A 20,884-nucleotide genomic window follows, 5' to 3' on the forward strand; every position below is an offset into this window, starting at 1 on the left:
ATAATCTTATATTGGTCCATTATTGATCCAGTTTTTGTATTTAAGCTCTGTTCTAACCCAGTTGAGAGTAATGTTTTGATAAAGGCTGTTTTTTGTAGGTATTGGCTGTCTGCAGGCTCAGGGGAGTCACTCTCAGTGCATGTTCTTCTGAATGGGGAGCTGGGTCCAGCACTCTGGTCTCTTTCTGGAGTGACATCTGATAGTTGGGAGGTAGCAAAGGTCACCGTGTCATCTCCTTCCAAATTCAGAGTGAGTTCTATGAAAGATTATAGGTATAGAAAAAACGGTTCACTCCTATTACTAATGAATGGAATAATCTGCAATACGGAGGGGGTGGAATATGTTGCACCATCTAAGTAAAAGAACCAATCACTTGACACTTCAGAGTGAACAGACTTTCATTGAAAGGGACTTTGGTACTATTTCTTTGTTAAATGAAAACTGTTATTTACTCACCCCCATGTTGTTATCAAACTTGTATGACTTTGTCTTCTGTGAAATTATAAGATAACTTTTGGTGAGAAAAGGTCCAAAATTGAAGTTGTTTTTCAGTGATCATCCTAACCAAGTAGGAATTTGTGAATGAATAATTTTTTTGAGTCAGAGTTTTAGTTTTTCAATGAATCAGTTGATTTGTTTCACAGAACTGGTCTGATGATTCATCACTGCTTCTCGTCTGTTCTTATTTTGACTGTAGGGTCATTAAGTCTTTCTCTACATCCTTTGGTAACTTTCATTTGCTTTCTAAAAATGTTCTTTTGAAAGTAAGGAACAAAACTGCAAAATACCTGCACTTCCTTTGTTGTAGTATCCTCAACTATGGAAAGAAGTATACTGTATATCATGTGGGTAACACTTTAGAACACGATTCCTTCGTTAATGAATAACTACACAAGAACCAATGAGTAACACAATATTAACAATCTAGTAACTATTATTAACTAACAAGAAACTCTGATTAACGAACTAGTAAGTAATAGCGCACAGATGAAAGTGGTAGTTCACTAATCAATAACTAAAATTTTTTTAATGCTTCCCAGAGAACTACTGAAAAAGTTTATTAACAATCTAGTAACTACTATTAACTAAAAAGAAACTCTGATTAACGAATTAGGAAGTAATAGTGCAGAGATGAAAGTGGTACTTCATACTTCTATGGGAATTACAAATTATTTGGATCCATATTCTAAAGTGAAGATCATGGAAACTAACTAGTAATGACTCAAGTGTTGCTGCATGATCTAGTCATGATTTGTGCAACCAAACACAAAAGTCATTTCAAGCGTTTGAGATTTTTGGTGAACTTAAGTGTACTTTAAAAAAAATTCTTTAGAAGTATAGTAACACTTGAGTCATTACTAGTTCCCATGATCTTCACTTTAGAATACGGATCCAAATAATTAGTAATTCCCATAGAAGTATGTAGTAACACTTGAGTCATTACTAGTTTGTTCCCTTGATTCTTACAGTAGTTACTAATGAAAAGCCAATAAAGTGTAGAATCTTCTCACTCACAAGATACACACACACACACACACACACACACACACACACACACACACACACACAGACACAGACACAGACACACATATATATATATATATATATATATATATATATATATATATATATATATATATATATATATATATATATATATGAGCAAGGAGACATACGTAAAAACATATTTTTTTGTGAGGTAAGTTAAATAATAAATTCACTCTATATGGTATTTGGATGGCTGATGACTCAATATGTTCCAGTCGTCACCGTGACTCTAGTGATTCAATGCCAGTCCAGAGTAATGCCAGAAAATTGGCCACAGGACAAGTAAGGTCCAGACTACTGTATTTAAAAATCCATTTCTTTAACATTGTTCAGTTGATAAATAGACAGCATAGGCCAATTATTAACAGCTTTCCCAAATCATAAGTCTGCTGTGCTATTACATATTGATAATGTAAACAACCTTGTGTATTCGTTTACAGTAGCAGTTCAAATGTTAATGTAGTGCTAGTCATTTATCCTGCATTGGTTATTGATTATTTTTCTATGAATTATTTTCAGTAGTTCTCTGCACTCAAAAAAATTACTCTTTAAACTAACTTAATTCAATTATTATTTTGTATTAATGTTAATGACATTTTTTGAATCTATGTAAGCTCCTTGTGTTGTGACAACTCAACTGATTGAGTCCAACCAAATCAATGGAATTGCTTACCTGTAACTTTAATCGGTTAAGTTTAGTGAACATGCTTTAGTTTATTTAAAACTGCACTGAAAAATAAATGTATGTAGGATTGTAATGATTTCTCAAATGAATTACTAGACTACAGCTAGCTATTAGCTAATAATAGCACTTATTAACATACTAAATGCTAAGATTTATATGCTCTTTCAGCATCAATAGCAAACCTATTTGAATCAGTCCACATCCTAACCAAGTGCTCTACTCTTCTCCACAATGGTAACCCACTGTAATTTAAATGGTTCTAATAATTGCAATGTAATTGAACATTAAACACAATTACACACTATAAAGTCTTCCCCTTTCCTCATTTTCTAAAAAACACATAAAATAACACTTCATTTCAACATTTATTCTGTCTTAATTCAGCTATATGCAATGCATGCTGAAAACTAACAAGCACCGCCCAGTTTCAGTTAATGCAACACAAATCATTCATGTAATGCAACACAAACGGGTTAAGTAAACTTTATGTTTACATATTTAAGCAGATTGAACACAATCAAATTAAGTTTTTGTTTATCGCAAAATTAAACCCTTTAAATTAGTTTAACGATTGATAATTAAGTAAAGTGGAAAATTATACAGGTTAAGTTAATTAAACGCAATACAATAGTGTTTTGGTGGTAAAAAAAATATATGTGTGTTACTTTAACAAAACATATTTGGGTAAAAAGAACAGTGCCACAAAACCATTTTTTTGAGTGTGGGAAGCATAAAAAAATATAGTAGTTATTGAAGTACCCCTTTCATCTGTGCACTATTAATTCCTAATTCATTAATCAGAGTTTCTTTTTAGTTAATAGTAGTTACTAGATTGTTAATAAACTTTTTCAGTAGTTCTCTGGGAAGCATTAAAAAAATAGTAGTAGTTGATTAGTTAATAGTGAACTTCCACTTTCATCTGTGCGCTATTACTTACTAGTTTGTTAATCAGAGTTTCTTGTTAGTTAATAATAGTTACTAGATTGTTAATATTGTGTTACTCGTTGGTTCTTGTGTAGTTATTCATTAACGAAGGAACCGTATTCTAAAGTGTTACCATCATGTGGTTTGTTTTGCAGTTATTCATGTAATTTTTCATTTGCACACAGGTGGCGTTCAGAGCAGAGCTCAGTCAAAACTCTGCGTCGTTTGTACTTCTGGATGATGTCTCTGTTAAAACTGGAGCTTGTTCCCAAGCAGGAAGTTGTGATTTTGAGTCAGGAAAGTGTACATGGGTGAATGTTGCTAATGGATTCACAGATGAACATGACTGGATTCATTCAGACGGTCACTACAGAGGTCCTCATATCGATTACACTACTCACACTGCAGATGGTGAGGACTAGAGGAAAAATGTCAGACTAACCTCCCTGATCTCCTGATCTCCTGTAGTAGTTATGTTTGTGGAGGATATTGTCGATATTTTGACTCAAGTCAAAATGAGATAGCAGGACAGCAGATGAGGCATAACACATGATGTTTTTTCCTGATCCTTTTTCAGGCAAATTTCTTTTGAGCCCATCTCGGAGGAACAGGCAAGGCCAAAAAAGTAGTTCTGTGCTGACCTCTGAAAGGATCCGGCCAACTAGTGACTCCTGTTTGGAGTTCTGGTACCAAATAAAGGGAAGGTCTGTTCTTAATTGCTTTCTTCACACTCTTTCACTGTTTGACTGTCAGGTGTGGTAATGCAGTTTTTATTGTGCACTTTTCTATTGGCAGTGACCCTGGGAAACTTAGACTGCTTTTAGATTCAGGTGCAACAGAGCAGGAACTGCTGTTTGAAACACAGGTCACTGGGAACAATTGGGAAAATGTCTCTATCACTGTGGCTGAGACCAAACCCTTTCAGGTGTGAAATATCTATCTATTTCTTAAACTTTCACCATTATATTGTATCCATTTGTGTGTAATTATAACATCTACCTGTGTAAACCTGGTATCAGATTCACATAGAGGCTCAAACAAGCAGTGAAGGATACATTGCAGTGGATGACATTAGATTGACAAATGAGGCATGCAAAGGTAAACTGTCGTTTTAATCATTGAAAAATAATTGTTTTGAATGATTGATGTAGCTGATGTGGTGAAAAGTGTTATTCTCAAGAAAAATAAGCATTTTTTGAGGGAGGTTTGCTGTCAGTGTCTTTTCATTGACTAACATTCAGACCTCGGCGTGGAAAGTGGAGTGTTTGTTGGGTGCGACTTTGAGACTGACACTTGTGAATGGAAAGATATCAGTGTCGGGCAGTTTGTTTGGGAGCGGGACCAGAATGGTACAACCACCGCCAACACTGGCCCATCAGTGGACCACACTACTGGCACAGAGCTGGGTAAAATATTTTGGATAACACCTAACCTGGAATGTACTATATAATGTGTATGTTTGGGGTTGGTACGATTTTTTAAAATGTTTTTTTAAAGAGGTCTCTATGCTCATTAAGGCTGCATCTATTTAAATACAGTAAAACAGGATTATTTTAAAATATTATTAAATCTTAAAATAACTGTTTTCTTTTTTAATATATTATAAAATGTAATTTATTCCTGTTATGGCAAAGCTAAATTTTTACTCCATCATTACTCCAGTCTTCCTTCATAAATAATTATAATATGTTGATTTTGTGCTCAAGAAACATATATAGTTATCAATATTATAAACATTTGTGCTGCATATTATATGTGTAGAAACAGTGATGCAGTTTTTTATGATTCTTTACTAAATAGAAAGTTAAAAAGAACAGCATTTATTTAAAATAGAAATATTTTGTAATATTATAAACATCTTGTCTGTCCCTTTTGATCAATTAAGTGCAACCTTGATGAATGAAAGTATTAATTCCTTATTAATTTTTTGTTGTTGTTTTATTGTTTTTTATTGTAAATGCAAATAACTTTTAGGTTTGAAATGGCATTGAATCATAACTTGAATGGAGTCGAATATAACAGCAACCAACTTAAAGCTGCAGTAGGGAGTTTTGAGAAAATGTTGACTTAGCCTGAAAATTTGAACAAGCACAACTTACAGGTCCAACCCCCTTGCTCTCTCAGCCCTCCCTCCACAGCTCCTCCCCCACAGCGGAGCCTGCCGTGAACGCGCAGGCTAGTAAGCAGGACCACCGATGACGGTGGATTATAAACAGTTATGGAACATTCACTAATAGGGACGAAACATCAACAATATGCTTTACATTGACTATGGCCTTCCCATACTTTGACTACAAACTTGGTCCTCAAATCATTATGAATTTTGCAATACATGTAACTTTATAATGTTGCACTCTTTCTATAAGTTATAAATAGCTAGTAAGATAATGTTAAAGGATTAGTTCACTTTTAAAAAAAACTTTTGCTGATAATTTACTCACCCCCATGTCACCCAAGATGTCCATGTCTTTCTTTCTTCAGTCGAAAAGAAATAAAGGTTTTTGATGAAAACATTCCAGGCTTTTTCTCCATATAATGGACTTCAATAGGACACAGACGTTTCAAGGACCAAATGACAGTTTCATTGCAGCTTCAAAGGGCTTTAAACGATACCAGGCGATGAATAAGGGTCTTATCTAGCGAAACGATCGGTCATTTCAAAAATAAATAAAAAACTTTAAGTTTTACTAGCACAAATGCTCGCCTTGCTCTGTTCTGTGATGCACGTTCGTGATCCTGTTCGAACTCGATTATCAAAATGAACAAATCTTTTTTCGAGTCATTTCGTTCGTTGAATGAACGAAATTACTCCAAAAAAGACTCGAAAATTTGTTCATTTTGAACGAGTCATTTCGTTTGTTGAATGAACGAAATGACTCGAAAAAAGATTCGTTCATTTGGATGAACGAGTTCGAACAGGAGAATCACGAACGACGGTACGCGCTCGCGCTGTGCAAGAGAGGGGTGATCAGCGTGTACACGAGCGTGATTGACTCTGCTAAGACATTCCTCCTGGCTCTGATTGGTTGTTTCTGACCGGGTGCGGTGTATTTCTGCAAATGGCAGTAGGACCACAGGGAGGAGTCAGAGGAGCTTGATTTTTTCCTCATATTCTCATATTCTACTGTCAGGACATAATGACAGTTTTAACAAATATTTGTTTACAAAAGTTACCTACTGGAGCTTTAACTGGAATAAATGAAATTACAATAAACACCCTTATTGTACAACTTAAAAGAAAAAAAACTGCACATACGTATTTGGCTGTACTTGAGAATTTTAGACCGTGTGAAATGCCAGACAGCGATTTCATTGACCACATAATGAAGTAAAGAATTGCTGAATCATTGTTTTTTTTAACCAGTTCTTGAAACAAATGAATGAGAAACTGAATGAGTCAGTATTCCCATAACTAATATATAATGCAAAAACAGAATGCTATCAGTGTAATATAATAATAAAAACATATATTTGTCATAGGCTGGTACATGGCAGTAGAAGCCAGCCATGGAGACCAGAACAGCTATGCTGCTCTACAGAGTCCTGCCATGAAAGAGGCCAGCAATGAGTGTCTGCTTGGATTCTACTACCACATGTTTGGAGAAGGTAAGACTAGACATCTTTATGTGTTAAATTACTTTGGGTAATACTAAAAGATTTATACTGTAGTTCATGCAATCTCATCTTTGCCAGGCATTGGGGAACTAAAAGTGTTCCTCCAAGAAGGTCCAAGGAGGACGCCCTTGTGGTGGATGTCTGGTAACCATGGAGATGAGTGGCATCAGGCAGAGTTGAGTGTGGGTCGCACCCATCAGGTTTTCACTCTCCTCTTTGAAGCTACCAGAACCTTCAGCGAGCTCGGGGACATTGCAATAGACGACATTACCTTTTTTAACTGCACTCTTCCAGGCAGGTTACAAACACGTCAACTTATTCTTACTGATAAATCCATTTTAAAGCTCTCAGATCACTTTAACCTTTAACACAGCATCATTTAATGGGCCAAGACATTTAGTCCATCATCCATTATTTCTCCTGCAGAGCCTCATGAATCTTGTCAAGAGGGCACGTTCAAATGTTCCAACCATGTTTGTGTGGAGCTGAACAGAGTGTGTGACTACAGTGATGACTGCGGTGATGGCACTGATGAAGAGCTCTGTGGTATGACTTTCTGTTCAAGCTATCAAAACGTCTCGGTTACGTATGTAACCCTAGTTCCCTGATAGGGAACGAGACGCTGCGTCAAACGCTGCGGGGACGCCCCTGCGTTGTGCGTCATGAAGCACGTATGGAATCAGCCCAATGGAGAGATGAAACGTCATAGGCGGGTGACGTCATCGACCAGGAAACTATAAAGCACCCCAAAAACACAAGCGCATTAGCTTCTGATAGGCTTGAAGGAAGCGCTAACGGGAGTGCCGGGAGTATGGCGGAGCGACGCAGCGTCTCGTTCCCTATCAGGGAACTAGGGTTACATACGTAACCGAGACGTTCCCTTTCAAGGGAACTTCGAGCTGCGTCAAACGCTGCGGGAACGCGAATACCCACGTCGCCATAGGACCAAATGACCGTCATGTGAGACTAGCGCACAGAGGACGAGAGCACCTGTGCCCCAGGGGTAGAGCTTAAGTCTAGGTCATAGAACTTAATAAAAGTATGCGGTGAAGACCATCCAGCCGCATCACAAACATCACTCAGGGAAACCCCCGACAAAAGAGCTTTAGAAGCAGCCATACTCCTGGTAGAGTGAGCTCGGACAACCAAAGGTGAAGGCTGGCCAGCCGACTCATAAGCAAGTGAGATAGCCTCAACCACCCACTTGCTCATTCTCTGTTTAGACGCCGGACACCCTTTCCTGGGTGGCCCGAAACATACAAAAAGTTGTTCTGATTTCCTCCACAGGGCAGCTCTGTGGACATAAGCGTCTAATGCCCTAACAGGGCAGAGTGAATTAAGTTTCTCCTGGTCCGATGACATAAATGGAGGAGGACAGAAAGCCTGCAGAACCGTAGGTCTAACAATATTAGTAGGAACCTTAGGAACGTAACCTGGTCTAGGATGCAGAAAAGCTTTAACCATGCCAGGTGCAAATTCCAGGCACGAGGGTGAAACCGACAGAGCCTGCAAATCTCCGATTCTTTTTAGTGAAGAGATAGCAAGCAAAAAGATAGTCTTAAAAGTGAGAAACTTCTCGGGAACTTCTTCGATAGGTTCAAAAGGAGCTAGGGAAAGACCTTCTAATACAATGGCCAGATCCCAAGTCGGCACCCTCGTACGAACTGCTGGCCTCAGCCTCAAAGTGCCACGGAGGAAACGAGTTATAAGCGGGTGTCTCCCAAGAGAAACTCCACTGAAAGGGACGTGGTAAGCAGCTAGTGCCGCCACATACACCTTTAGTGTGGAGGGGGATAACCCTGTGGAGAAGCGCTCCTGCAGGAATTCCAGCACTGCACCCACTGGGCAGTTAACTGGGTCCTGCAGGTGTTCTCCACACCAAGAAGTGAAAAGTTTCCACTTCAAGGCATAAAGCTTCCTCGTGGATGGAGCTCTGGAGTTAAGAATGGTCTCAACAACCTCGGTTGAGAGACCGGAGTCTATGAGCTGGGCCCCCTCAGAGGCCAAGCCCACAGTTTCCACAATTCTGGGCGGGGGTGAAGTATCGTGCCCCCCGCCTGGGAGAGTAGATCCCTCCTGACCGGGAGCTCCAAAGGAGAACCGTCCAGGAGAGAAATCAGGTCCGCAAACCATACTCGGGCCGGCCAGAACGGGGCTACTAGTAGTAGACTGACCCCGTCCCGGCGGACCCTCTCCAGAACTCCTGGTAACAGAGCAATCGGGGGAAAGGCGTACAGACGTGACCTCGGCCACGGCTGCACCATAGCATCCAACCCCAGGGGGGCTGGAAGAGTGATGGAGAACCACCGATGACAATGAGTGGTCTCCTTGGAAGCGAATAGGTCCACCTCGGCGCGACCGAAACTCAACCAAAGGAGCTCCACCACCTCGGGGTGGAGTCTCCATTCCCCTGGCCTCGGCCCCTGCCTCGACAGGGAGTCTGCTACCACATTCAAATACCCAGGGAGATACATTGCTCTCAGAGATAGTAGCTTCCCTTGGGACCACAGGAGGATCTGACGGGCCAACTTGTAAAGCCGGCGAGACCGCAGGCCCCCCTGATGATTTATATAAGAGACCACCGACGTGTTGTCTGATTGAACTAACACATGATGGCCTCTCAGGTCTGTTAGGAAGTGTTTCAGAGCCTGAAACACAGCCAACATCTCTAGACAATTTATGTGCCACGAAAGATGATGATCCTGCCACAGACCTTGGGCTGGGCGACCACTCATGACCGCCCCCCACCCTGTGAGGGAAGCATCCGTCGTTAGCGTTATGCGACGACAAAGAGCCCCCAGCACAGGACCTTTGGATAGGAACCAAGTTTCTCTCCACATGACCAGAGCACGAAGGCAGCGCCGCGTGACTTTGAACGTGCGGAGCGGATTTCCCCTCGGGGAGAATCCCTTGGTCCTGAGCCACCACTGTAGCGGTCTCATGTACAACAGGCCGCAAGGTATAACGTTGGACGCTGCTGCCATCAGACCCAACAGTCTCTGAAACTGCTTGACAGTGAGTAGCTGGCCTAGCTTCACTTGTTTCACAGCTGAGAGAATCGAAGCGATGCGGGTCGGAGAGAGTCGCGCCCGCATCGATACCGAATCCCAAACGACACCCAGAAAAGTGGTCTTCTGGGAAGGAGATAATACACTTTTCTTTGCGTTCAGCCTCAACCCCAACTTTCTGATATGAGCTAGGACGACATCTCGATGCCGAACCGCCATCTGCTCGGTCTGGGCTAAAATCAACCAATCGTCGATGTAATTGAGAATACGAATGCCCTGAAGCCTCAGAGGCACTAGTGCTGCATCCATGCATTTCGTGAAAGTGCGGGGAGATAAAGCTAGGCCAAACGGAAGAACCCTGTACTGGTACGCCTCGCCCCCGAAGGCGAACCTCAGGAACTTCCTGTGTTGTGGAAGGATGGACACATGGAAGTATGCGTCCTTCAGATCTATCGTGACAAACCAGTCCTCGGACCTGATTTGAGACACGATCTGCTTGATAGTGAGCATCTTGAATTTTAGCTTCCCTACCGAGCGATTCAATATGCGCAGGTCTAAAATTGGACGCAACCCCCCATCCTTCTTTGGAACGATGAAATATCGGCTGTAATAACCTGACTCCAAACTGGGAGGAGGAACCCGTTCTATAGCCTCTTTTTGAAGGAGCGTTTTCACCTCTTGTTCCAATACCAGAGCCTGCTCGGGGCCCACCACTGTGTGCAGAACCCCTCTGAATTTTGGTGGACGACACCTGAACTGGATAGCATAACCCTTTTCTACTGTCTGCAGGACCCAATGAGATATTTTTGGAAGGCTTTTCCACTCTGCCAGAAATTCTACTAAGGGTACCAGCCTCTCGAGACTGGCCTCTGGTGTAACTTGAGCAGCAGACGCAGCGCCCTGTAACGGCGCACCGGCAGGGAACAACTGGTCTGACCGCTCTGAGACCCTCCTCAGAGGGAGCGAGCGTCCCTCGGGAAAGCGCTCGCTGGGATCGTCTGTGCCCCGGCATAAAGGCGGGGTTGGCAGAACGAGCCCCTGAGGGCACCGAGGAGGAATGGGCACCGTAAAAAGAGGTGAACACCTTTCCGCCTCGGTGGGGACCACCCTCAGCATCCTGAACGGCTTGGCGTCAGGACTTCTTCTTAGCCGAAGCCTTCTTAGCCAATATAACTGTCCTCAGATCAGTTCTACTGGGAGAAGGCTTCGGCTGAGAGTGTCGCGGCTGAGCCCACTGTCCAGCAGGGGGAGCACGAGACGCGACACTCTGCCTCTGCTGCGCTCTATGTGATGAGCTCGAAGACGGCCGGGGCTGCTCCCGCCCAGCAGCCCCAGGGACATGAACTTTAAGGGGAAGAAACTTTTTAAAAGCTGCAGTTTGTTTCTTTTCTTCTTGGAATTTATCGATAACTGAATTCACAGCATCACCAAACAACCCCATGGGAGAAAGAGGAGCATCTAAAAGAAAAGCTTTTTCTCTCTCTTTAATATTAGTCTGATTTAACCACAAATGTCTTTCTGCGGCCACCAGAGCTGCCATAGAACGACCCATTAATTTGGCCGATTCTCTGGTGGCACGCAGGGATAAATCAGCAGCCTGACGCAGTTCACGAACTACGTCAGTACTGACCTCCTCACTCTCACTCATGTCCCTTAGCAGATCAGCCTGGTATGCCTGCAAGATTGACATAGTATGCAGACATGACGCAGCCTGACCTGCTGCCGAATATGCTTTACCCACTAAAGCCGAAGTGTTTCTTAAAGGCTTGGTGGGTAATGCCGGTGCCTTAAAAGATGATGCTGCTTCGGGGGAGAGATGGCTCGCAAGCGTCTCTTCCACACGAGGCAAAGCACCATAACCATGAGCCTTGGCTCCCATAATATTAGCGTATGTTGAAGTCTGGGGACTAAACACTCTATATGACACCGGTTTTCTCCATGATTTCGACACCTCGGTGTGGAGATCATGGAAAAACGGCAGGCACCGGCGTGGAGGCTGCACACGTGACGGCAAAAATCTCTCATCCAACTTTGATTTAGAAACAGACTCCTGTCTAGTCACTGGCCATTCAATATTAAGTTTTTCAACAGCTCTTGTTAACACCTCCATAAGCTCATCACTCTCAGGAGTGTGGGGTGGCGAATCCTCCACATCTCCCTCAACACTAACAACATCAAGTTCCTCAGAACTGGATAGCTGCAGCATTGGTGCCTCAGCCCGAGCGGAAGAAACCGCAGCGCGTGCTTCCGAACCCGGGACTGAGGCACTGGATCTCACAGGTGAAGGGAGAGATAAGGCAGAGCCCGTCTCAAACCCCGCTGTGAGATCCATCTGCGATCCCCACGATAAGCGCCGCCGCTCTGCCTCGGCAGAAGCGGGACCCGAACCGCGGGGAGCGCGCACCGAACCGCTCTCCTCAAAGAGCGACCGGCGGGAGCGGAGCGTCCTTAACGGCAAACGCTCGCAATGCTCACAGTCTGCTCCCTCGAGAGCAAACTGGGCATGCTGAACTCCCAAACAAACAACACAAAGATCATGTGTATCCCCGCTCGTTAAATAACGCGAGCAGGGAGGAACACACTTTCTAAACTGCTGTTCGTCCGCCATAATCTCTCAATATATATATATATAGGGATAAATTGTTTGTGTGGTGCAGGGTATGTAAGACAGACAATATCACACAGGGACAGATTCACATGTAGCGCGACTGAAAGCACAGAAGCTAATGCGCTTGTGTTTTTGGGGTGCTTTATAGTTTCCTGGTCGATGACGTCACCCGCCTATGACGTTTCATCTCTCCATTGGGCTGATTCCATACGTGCTTCATGACGCACAACGCAGGGGCGTCCCCGCAGCGTTTGACGCAGCTCGAAGTTCCCTTGAAAGGGAAACGTGGTTCTGTAAAGGACTCAAATTGTCAAAGTTTTAAAGGCACTGATGAACTCTGCAGGACAGTAACATTGTATGAGGAACTGTAAGACCTCTTGTCTTTTGTCGGTCCAGATGTAAAGGGTTATAAGCAACGCTGCAGTTTTGAGCAGGGCATGTGCTCGTGGGAAAAGAGTGGCTTGGAAGCTGGCTGGATTTTGCAGAAGGGAGAACAAGCCTGGCCTAAGCATGGACCAGCAAGAGACCACACCCGCAACACTGCAGCAGGTGCTCAAAATAATACACATACTGTACACTAACTTTCAAAGGTTTTGTGTCACTATGGTCAAGGATGCATTTAACTGATCAAAAGTGACAGTCAAGGCATTTTAAGCTACCAAATGAGCATGTTAGAATGAATTCTGAAGGACATGTGCCATCTTCTAGGTCATTTCATCACGCCAGCACATGAACTGACAGCAGAGATCATCTCCAGCACCCTGCTTCCCAGCTCTGATTGCACTGTGAGTCATGTGTCGATCAAATAATGTAATGCAAAGTCTCTTTCATATGTACTGATGCACCTAGTTCTTGCAGGTGAGGTTCTACCACTATTCACATGGTGACAGCACTGGTTCCAGACTAGTCGTCAAGCTGAGGACGCTAAGTAATGGAGATGATGACAATATACTTTTGGACAAGACTGTGACACAGAGCTTCCTATGGCACAGAGCAGAAGTCACCTTTTCTACCACAGTTAAGAGCAAGGTCAGAGCTTTTTTTCTACAGTATATGTGTATATATAATTCCATGGCTTAAATACTGTATAACATCAGTTAGAAATAAAACATCACAAAAGAAATAAAACTGGCTTTATTTTCAGATTGTTTTCCAGTATGTGGGAAATGGTGAGGCTCATGCATCGCAAACAGCGGTGGATGATATTTCCTTCTCTGTGACATGTGCTCATGATCCTGACAACAGCGAGCTGCCAGTCACACCTGAGCCAACGATGACACCAGCTACTGCAACTACACAAATGACTGATACTTCTTCAGCTTCACCAACAGTCAACCCTTGTAAGGTCAGGAAATTTCAGTTGTAACCGTATATTGCATACACTGACTATACTACTGTATGTACAAAGTACAGTACATACAGTAGTATATGTAATGTACATTCTTTCATTGTTGCTGCTCTTTTCATGTTTTGTGAAAAATCATTGTGAAAGCTGTATCTTTTTTTAATAAATTACATGGTTTGTCAAATTCAGGAGAATGAATTTCACTGCTGGCGATCAGATGGCGTAACATGCATTGCAGCTGGTGCTCAGTGTAATTATGACCTAGACTGCCCTCTAGGGGAGGATGAAGAAATCTGCGGTGAGCTATTTTCTTTCTTCAGGATTAATATGTATAAAAATAAAATATAATAGTTGAAATTCTAATTTTCTAAAAAATGTCTGTCTGTCTGTCTAGGTCCATGCAATTTTGAGAATGGACAGTGCCAATGGAGTGATATAAGTGTAGGTCCTAACAAGTGGCAATGGGTAAAGGCCACAGACAACACAGACTTGCCTACTGACCACACCACTGGAACAGGTAATTCAATGCTATATCAATCCAAACAAAAACATATCAAAGTAAATATGATTCATATTTCTTTTTACCCTTTACCCCTCCTCAGGGCACTACATGCAGACATTTATAAAGGATCCGTCTAAGGACGAGGCTGTGTTTCAGAGCCCATCCTTGCCTATCAGCTCTGCATACTGTCAGCTTCTGTGAGTTCACTCATAATTATGTTGTGCAAAACTGGTGTCAAGACCACATTTTAATGTAGAGTAAATTAAAGGGAAGTAAAATATTGTTTTTGTGAAACAGACAAATACTGTTACACAACACTAGCCATGTTCCTTGTACCCAATTGTTCTTACTATCTCTTGCGCACTAGGTTTCACTTCCACATGGGTGCTGGAAGTGCATGCAATCTTAGCGTGATCCTGCAGAAGGGAGAGGACAGGAAGCTGCTCTGGTCACGATCCAGCAGCACTTCAGTTGAGTGGGTCCCAGAACACTTACCACTGGGCAAACAAGACCAGCCTTACAGGGTATGTCACAGTGAATGTATATGGAACACAAAGCATGTGTCTGATCTTTTGGGATTAATTCTCTAGGATCCCTTACTCAAATTATACACCTATTAGGCAAGTGTTCTATGTGAATATGCACATATTTTCTTTGTGTCCCATTTAAGTTAATTTTTAGCAGCCAGACCTCACTCAAACAGGAAGGTTCCCTGCCTACAACTCAGACCACTGCCCTGGATGATGTCTCCTTCCACAACTGTGAGAAGGACTTCCAACCTCCAGGTGGGGAAGCTGCTGAGAAGTTAGTTGAGATGGAAACGTATACAATTCTGAACTGCATAATGATCCTGTTTCTTCTATAAAATAAGCTTATCCTATCATACCTGGCCATGGCATTAGTCTAGAAATGATTAAAGTGAAATATTGTGACTATTTATGTACCATTCAAAAGTTTGGGGTCAGTAAGATAAAAAATAAAAAGTTAAAAACAGTTTGCATGCTATTAATCTAAAGTAACAGTAAAGACATTTATAATGAAACAAAAGTAAGTAAAAAAAATGCTGTTTTCAAATGATAGTTATAAGAAAGTTGTATTGAGCAGCAAATCAGCATGTTGGAATGATTTCTGAAGGATCATGAGACAATGAAAACTGAAGTAATGACTGTTGAAAGCTTTGGCATCACAGAAATAAATTACATTTTAAAAATAAATTAAAATAGAAAAAAATTACTTTAAATTTAAGTAATATTTCACGATATTACTGTTTTTACTGTATTTTTGATCAATCAAATCAAGGCCTTGGTGAGCTTCGGTTCTTTCAAAATCATAAAAAAAAAATCTCATCAACCCAAAACTTTTGAACAGTAATTTACATTTTTAAATTTGAGAAAGTTTTGCTCAGTAACCTGAGCCCACATTATGATGATGAGATCATGTCTCACTTCTCCTGTACGCCAGACTTTTCCTTGGTCACATGCTCCTTTGAGAAGGACTTGTGTGGGTGGATCCAGGGAGCTGCAGAGGACCTAGACTGGGAGAGATGGAGTGGACCGACTGAGACTCCAAATACAGGTCCTTTGGGTGACCACACCAGTGGAAAGGGTGAGCCAGCAACCATTTCCACCTTATCCATGCCAGGTCAATCATCATGTATGTCCTAACTATGTGTCCTCTGTTGTTTTACAGGGTATTATTTGTACATCAAGAGCTCAAGTCATGGCAGAACTGGGGATATGGCTCATTTGAAGTCTCCTCTGTCGCCCCCTACTGGACCTGATGGATATTGCTTCACGTTCTGGTATCACATGTTTGGAGCAACAGTGGGATCATTAAGAATGTCTATATTTGACATTTCATCCAACCACATAACATTAGTAAGACTCAAAAGAACAACATTTTCTGGGCATTTTCTAATGTAACATGTAAGGAATCCAAAATGTTTTATACTAACTCCAAAAAAATGTTTTTGTTTCTAAAACTGTAGATGTGGTTAAGAGAAGGGTCTCAGAGGAATGAATGGCAGTTGGCTCAGAGTCATGTGAAACTTACATATGTTCATCAGATATTAATTGAGGCTTCAGTTGGAGGACTGTCTGGGCACATTGCTATAGATGATTTATCCGTCACTAAGGGTGCCTGTGCTCCCACAGGTAATTAATAACATAGCTTAGTATTTGGTCTGTTGTTTTTCACATTGCCCTGTTGAATTGTCATCCATGCTTATTAGAGCACTACAAGCATTTGGCACAGCTGTAACATAATGTTGTATTCATCCATCTAGTTACTGTCTTCAGTATCAAACTGTCTGGTTAAACAAAATATATTATTTTAAATCACTACTCATCAAATCTAGTTCTATAAAAAAAAATCATTTAAAGTTATACAATAAAGTTTTTTGGTCAATATCCCCTTAATCAAATCACCCCTCTTCCAGGCTCACATGTTTGTTTGGTATAGTAACAGCCAAAATAGAATATTCACGCATATTAGAATATATCACGCATACTGATTTCTATTTGTATTGCCTTTGCAGTAATCTACGGATCAGTTAAACCAAAATATCAGCTGATAACGAAAATGTTATGCATCTTTATAAAAATTATTTAAACAACGTAAATCTTTAAAAAACACAAAAAATGGTTTAATATACAAGTATATAAAAATAGTTAAATAACTCTGTTAAATTAAATCTTTAGCAATTCTCAAAATGAATATATATTTTACATAATGCACATTATAATGTAATGCCTAAATTCACCTGTAGAATACAATTCTTTTAGTTTTTAGTGTTTTTTTTATATTTTTTTATTATAAAGAAAATTATTGGACAGAAGTTTAATAATATCAGCGCATCTTTAAATATTGATAAATAAATGTTTATGAATATCACCAGCTAATATTTGTTTCAGAGGGTCTTTGTGACTTTGAAGAGGGGAGTTGTGGCTGGATACAACAGGACAATGATGACCTGGACTGGATCCGAGAGTCAGGAAATAATGTAAAATCTAAATCTAGACCTGGTTTCGACCATACAACCAACACAGCGAGTGGATCCTACTTTTATATGGAAAGTGCACCTACCCATGTGCAAGGACATAGAGCTATAATGACATCTCCTCTGTTTCAAACTGGTGAGAGAAAACTGTGTATCTTTCTGTTAACTGTGATATATGTAAACTATTAACTACAGGGTGGAAAAAAGACATAATCTTCATTCCAGGTGATGCCAAGTGTCTCCAGCTATGGTATTACATGGAGGGACAGGGCACTGGGACCCTAAATGTGTATCAAAAGTTCTCAGACAAAGATTGGCCCCTGCTGGTGACCAAGTCTGGAGAGCAGGGAGGACTGTGGAGGTTTGCCCAGACCCCTCTAACCCTCTCAGGGTCAAACTACAGAGTGAGTACCTGAGTCAGCGTTGTATCTGGTGACTGATTGAAACGTCCAGCACATTATTTCAGAATAACAATCACATATTATTGCAAATAATGGCCTTAAAAGCCTGCCACAAGTTATAGTACAGTTTTGTAACCTTGAGTTTAATGATGTGGTACTGCAAGAGTGTCCTCATTAATACAGCTGTCTTTTCAGATTGTGGTGGAGGGGATTGCAGGCCAGACGGAACAGGGAGTCATAGCGCTTGATGATGTTCAGGTTTCAAACAATCCCTGCACTCCTTCAGGACAATGTGACTTTGAGGCAAACTTCTGCAGCTGGATGAATCTGATAGAGGTGGATGATGCTGACTGGCTCAGAGCCCAGGCACGTACTGGAAATCACACACGACCCAGTGTGGACCACACCACCAACACTTCCACAGGTGAGCTGAAGGAGTTCACTGAGCTTCATTAAAATGTCATAAAGAATTAGTTTATGAAGGAAGTATATAGATAGATCTGATATGTGCCCAAAGCTGAGCACAATGTTCGGAAAGGAAATTACGCATTCTATGGAGCACCTGAAGGGTTATGAGGAAAAAATATATTTCAATGCTTTTGCATTCTCTTGCAATTATATAGCTGGGTAATTATATTGTATAAATAATTTGCGAGCATCAGGGAGCCACTATCAATATGCGGGTTATGAAATCACTTTGAATGCAAGCTTGCAGTTTTATTTTTCAGCTGCTAGATAGTGTAGCTTTTAATATTGCTTTCAATGGGTTCCAAACTATATTTAAAGGTCATCAAATACACTTGACCTCATTGCTTTTGTGGAGTAAATTGCAAATCCGGACAAAAGTTAAGGGAAGCCTACTCACCTGTCAATCAATAGAATTGGGCTCGAAAAACAATATATTTGTGAATTAAAATTAGTTTAATTCATGAACAACTTGGAAAACACATAATGCTTTCTGGAATCTCTTTGTAAATTTGAAGCACACAAACTTTAATTAAGGATATTAAGACTTGTTTTGGATGTAAATAATTAGTTGTTTTTAATGAATCGGTTGAGTGAATAATTGAATGAGTGATTCGTTTGTTGCGACCTACATCCTGACAACAATGTAACCAAGAGAAAAGGTCACTGAATGAATTAAAGGTGCAGTAAGCGATTTCTGAGAAACGCTGTTGAAAGTGGATCAGAACGAGCACCAAAACACACTTGAAGCCAATCAGCAGTAAGGGGCGTGTCCACTCATGAGGGGGGAGGTGCCTGTGCTGCATAACCTGTTTGTTAATTTGGGGGGGGGGTTCAAGATAGAGGTGTGATCCTTTTTGTTTGGGGCATGTTTGTTTTGGTGATTACAAATATCAACAGCGTTTCTCAGAAATCACTTATTGTACCTTTAATGAACAAATTAGTCTTTTTAGTAAATGATTCAGCAGATTTGATTCCCATTTGATTAATCAAAATCTGATTTAAAAAAAAAACAGGCTTTTATCAACACACAGTAACACACTAAAGAAGTGAGTAATTTATATAGTGATGAAATCGGACCCTTCATTAAAAAAATGATCACAAATGGTCACATTTTCATTTAAGGTGTAAAGAGGTTATGTGATGCTCTTGTGCTTGTAGGTTATTACCTTTATATGGACAGTTCTGTGGGGTTCTGGGGAGACACTGCCATGATCCTGAGTGAGATATTCACACCTGACAGCAGGGGGCACTGCTTTACATTCTGGTATCATATGTATGGACACAAAGTTGGGACTCTCAAGTTATACGTCAATAACAGGTACAGAACCATGACCAAAAAAAAACCCCCCACCTTTTATGTGTATGTACTTGCATCTCAATTCATTGAGACTCTTTTTTTCCTAGGACCATCCATAACAGCGGGAATAAGCTTGGCCAGATAGTATGGGTGGAGTCAGGAGATCAGGGCGACGTGTGGAGGACAGGCAACATTTATGTGTCATACCGAGAGCCTTTCTGGGTATCAAACTCTATCATGCAGAATTCACAGGATCAATGGGAATCATTTTAAGATTTACTCAAAGCAAAACCACAAAACATTTGTACATTATTGTCTCCTCCTTTTTTCCACAGTTTATATTTGAATTCCTGAAGGGAGAAGGTCCAAAAGGAAGTATAGCTATTGATGATGTTCACATTATTCCTGGGCCTTGTGACTCAGGTTCCATCTCACCACTTCCACACTCTAGTGACAGTAAGAGACAGATTAATGCCTGCCAGTCTTATACATCTCTCACACAGGATCCAAACTCTTTGCTACACCTGCATATAGAGGGTGAATTGAGAATGATTCACATTTCTGGCCATGATTTCTCTTTTTTACTGGCCAAGGAATGATTTTTTAACTTATTTTCACTGCATTATCTCATCAGCTCATCTCATCACCTGCACTCGTCATCACAAAAATGATCATGATTTCTGTTCCTCATATTTCCTCATAAATCGAAACATGACATTTTGGATCAAAATGTGATATTTGTATTTCAAACAAGACACTTTGATAAAAAGATCTCTCAAAACAGCGGCTTGAATGATAAATCAAATGCTCAAATTATCAAATAATAAATGAAACTCTCTAAATGGCTGCTCAATTGAGAGCTCAAATGCAATTTAATTTCCTCATCCAGGGAAGCATGAACTGGTCAAAAAATAAAAATTATAAAAAATAAAAATGATTTGTATTTGATATTTAATGTCCATTATCAATCCAGTATAAACCTGTCATAATTAAGTCTATAATTCAATGCTGAGATGATAAATCAAATATTGACCAACATTTGACCAAAGTCAATTTTTGTTTTCTATTTGAACCCTCCTCATTCATAATTGTCACAGTGAATTAGTTTGCATTGTAAAAGTATGACTTGTCAAATTCTGCAGCATTGTATTTCCTTATACAAAACATTTGTTGGTTTGTTCAGCTGTAGGTATTGGTGTTGGAGTGGGAGTGACACTTGTGGTGATATTTACTGTTGGTGTTGTCCTTTTTGTGCTGAATAAAAAAAGAAAAAGGTATGTACTGCTCAATTCGTTAGAATATAATGACAAAAAAAAAAGAAAAGAGGACAAACATGTTGTGTTTCTTTACAGGGAATCTCTACTTCAAGATGACGTGCTTGGAAATTCTTCTAGCCCCTTTGACTGCAACATGAGTGTGAGTATTTTCTCTAAATTACATGCATATTATGTAATAAGAATATATCTTTAAGTTTTTCTATTCCTG

The 20,884-nt window shown here is 40.7% G+C and overlaps 1 protein-coding gene across 5 annotated transcripts in view; it reads left to right on the top strand.

Moving 5' to 3' along the window:
* Window positions 1-20,884, top strand: part of LOC143738236 (MAM and LDL-receptor class A domain-containing protein 1) — a 44,175-nt gene that overhangs the window by 22,932 nt on the left and 359 nt on the right. For 3 of the 5 annotated variants that reach the window (XM_077230282.1, XM_077230272.1, XM_077230266.1), the window contains exons 22-50: window positions 99-249; window positions 3,343-3,568; window positions 3,735-3,861; window positions 3,953-4,082; window positions 4,177-4,255; window positions 4,399-4,563; window positions 6,638-6,763; window positions 6,851-7,066; window positions 7,199-7,318; window positions 12,785-12,937; window positions 13,097-13,173; window positions 13,247-13,417; window positions 13,533-13,733; window positions 13,923-14,031; window positions 14,128-14,250; window positions 14,336-14,432; window positions 14,603-14,759; window positions 14,906-15,020; window positions 15,697-15,840; window positions 15,925-16,112; window positions 16,223-16,388; window positions 17,148-17,369; window positions 17,459-17,637; window positions 17,830-18,058; window positions 19,261-19,420; window positions 19,507-19,621; window positions 19,735-19,855; window positions 20,583-20,673; window positions 20,752-20,815. In XM_077230282.1, the coding sequence (XP_077086397.1) occupies window positions 99-249; window positions 3,343-3,568; window positions 3,735-3,861; window positions 3,953-4,082; window positions 4,177-4,255; window positions 4,399-4,563; window positions 6,638-6,763; window positions 6,851-7,066; window positions 7,199-7,318; window positions 12,785-12,937; window positions 13,097-13,173; window positions 13,247-13,417; window positions 13,533-13,733; window positions 13,923-14,031; window positions 14,128-14,250; window positions 14,336-14,432; window positions 14,603-14,759; window positions 14,906-15,020; window positions 15,697-15,840; window positions 15,925-16,112; window positions 16,223-16,388; window positions 17,148-17,369; window positions 17,459-17,637; window positions 17,830-18,058; window positions 19,261-19,420; window positions 19,507-19,621; window positions 19,735-19,855; window positions 20,583-20,673; window positions 20,752-20,815 (4,222 nt within the window). Of the gene's footprint in view, window positions 1-98; window positions 250-3,342; window positions 3,569-3,734; window positions 3,862-3,952; window positions 4,083-4,176; window positions 4,256-4,398; window positions 4,564-6,637; window positions 6,764-6,850; window positions 7,067-7,198; window positions 7,319-12,784; window positions 12,938-13,096; window positions 13,174-13,246; window positions 13,418-13,532; window positions 13,734-13,922; window positions 14,032-14,127; window positions 14,251-14,335; window positions 14,433-14,602; window positions 14,760-14,905; window positions 15,021-15,696; window positions 15,841-15,924; window positions 16,113-16,222; window positions 16,389-17,131; window positions 17,370-17,458; window positions 17,638-17,829; window positions 18,059-19,260; window positions 19,421-19,506; window positions 19,622-19,734; window positions 19,856-20,582; window positions 20,674-20,751; window positions 20,816-20,884 lie in introns of those variants that run through there. The other 2 variants (XM_077230289.1, XM_077230298.1) reach the window with 2 other exon arrangements.

The sequence above is a fragment of the Siphateles boraxobius genome, unplaced genomic scaffold, assembly GCF_051911475.1.
Source record: "Siphateles boraxobius isolate OS27281-9 unplaced genomic scaffold, OSU_SipBor_1 1, whole genome shotgun sequence".
Taxonomy (NCBI): Eukaryota; Metazoa; Chordata; class Actinopteri; order Cypriniformes; family Leuciscidae; genus Siphateles; species Siphateles boraxobius.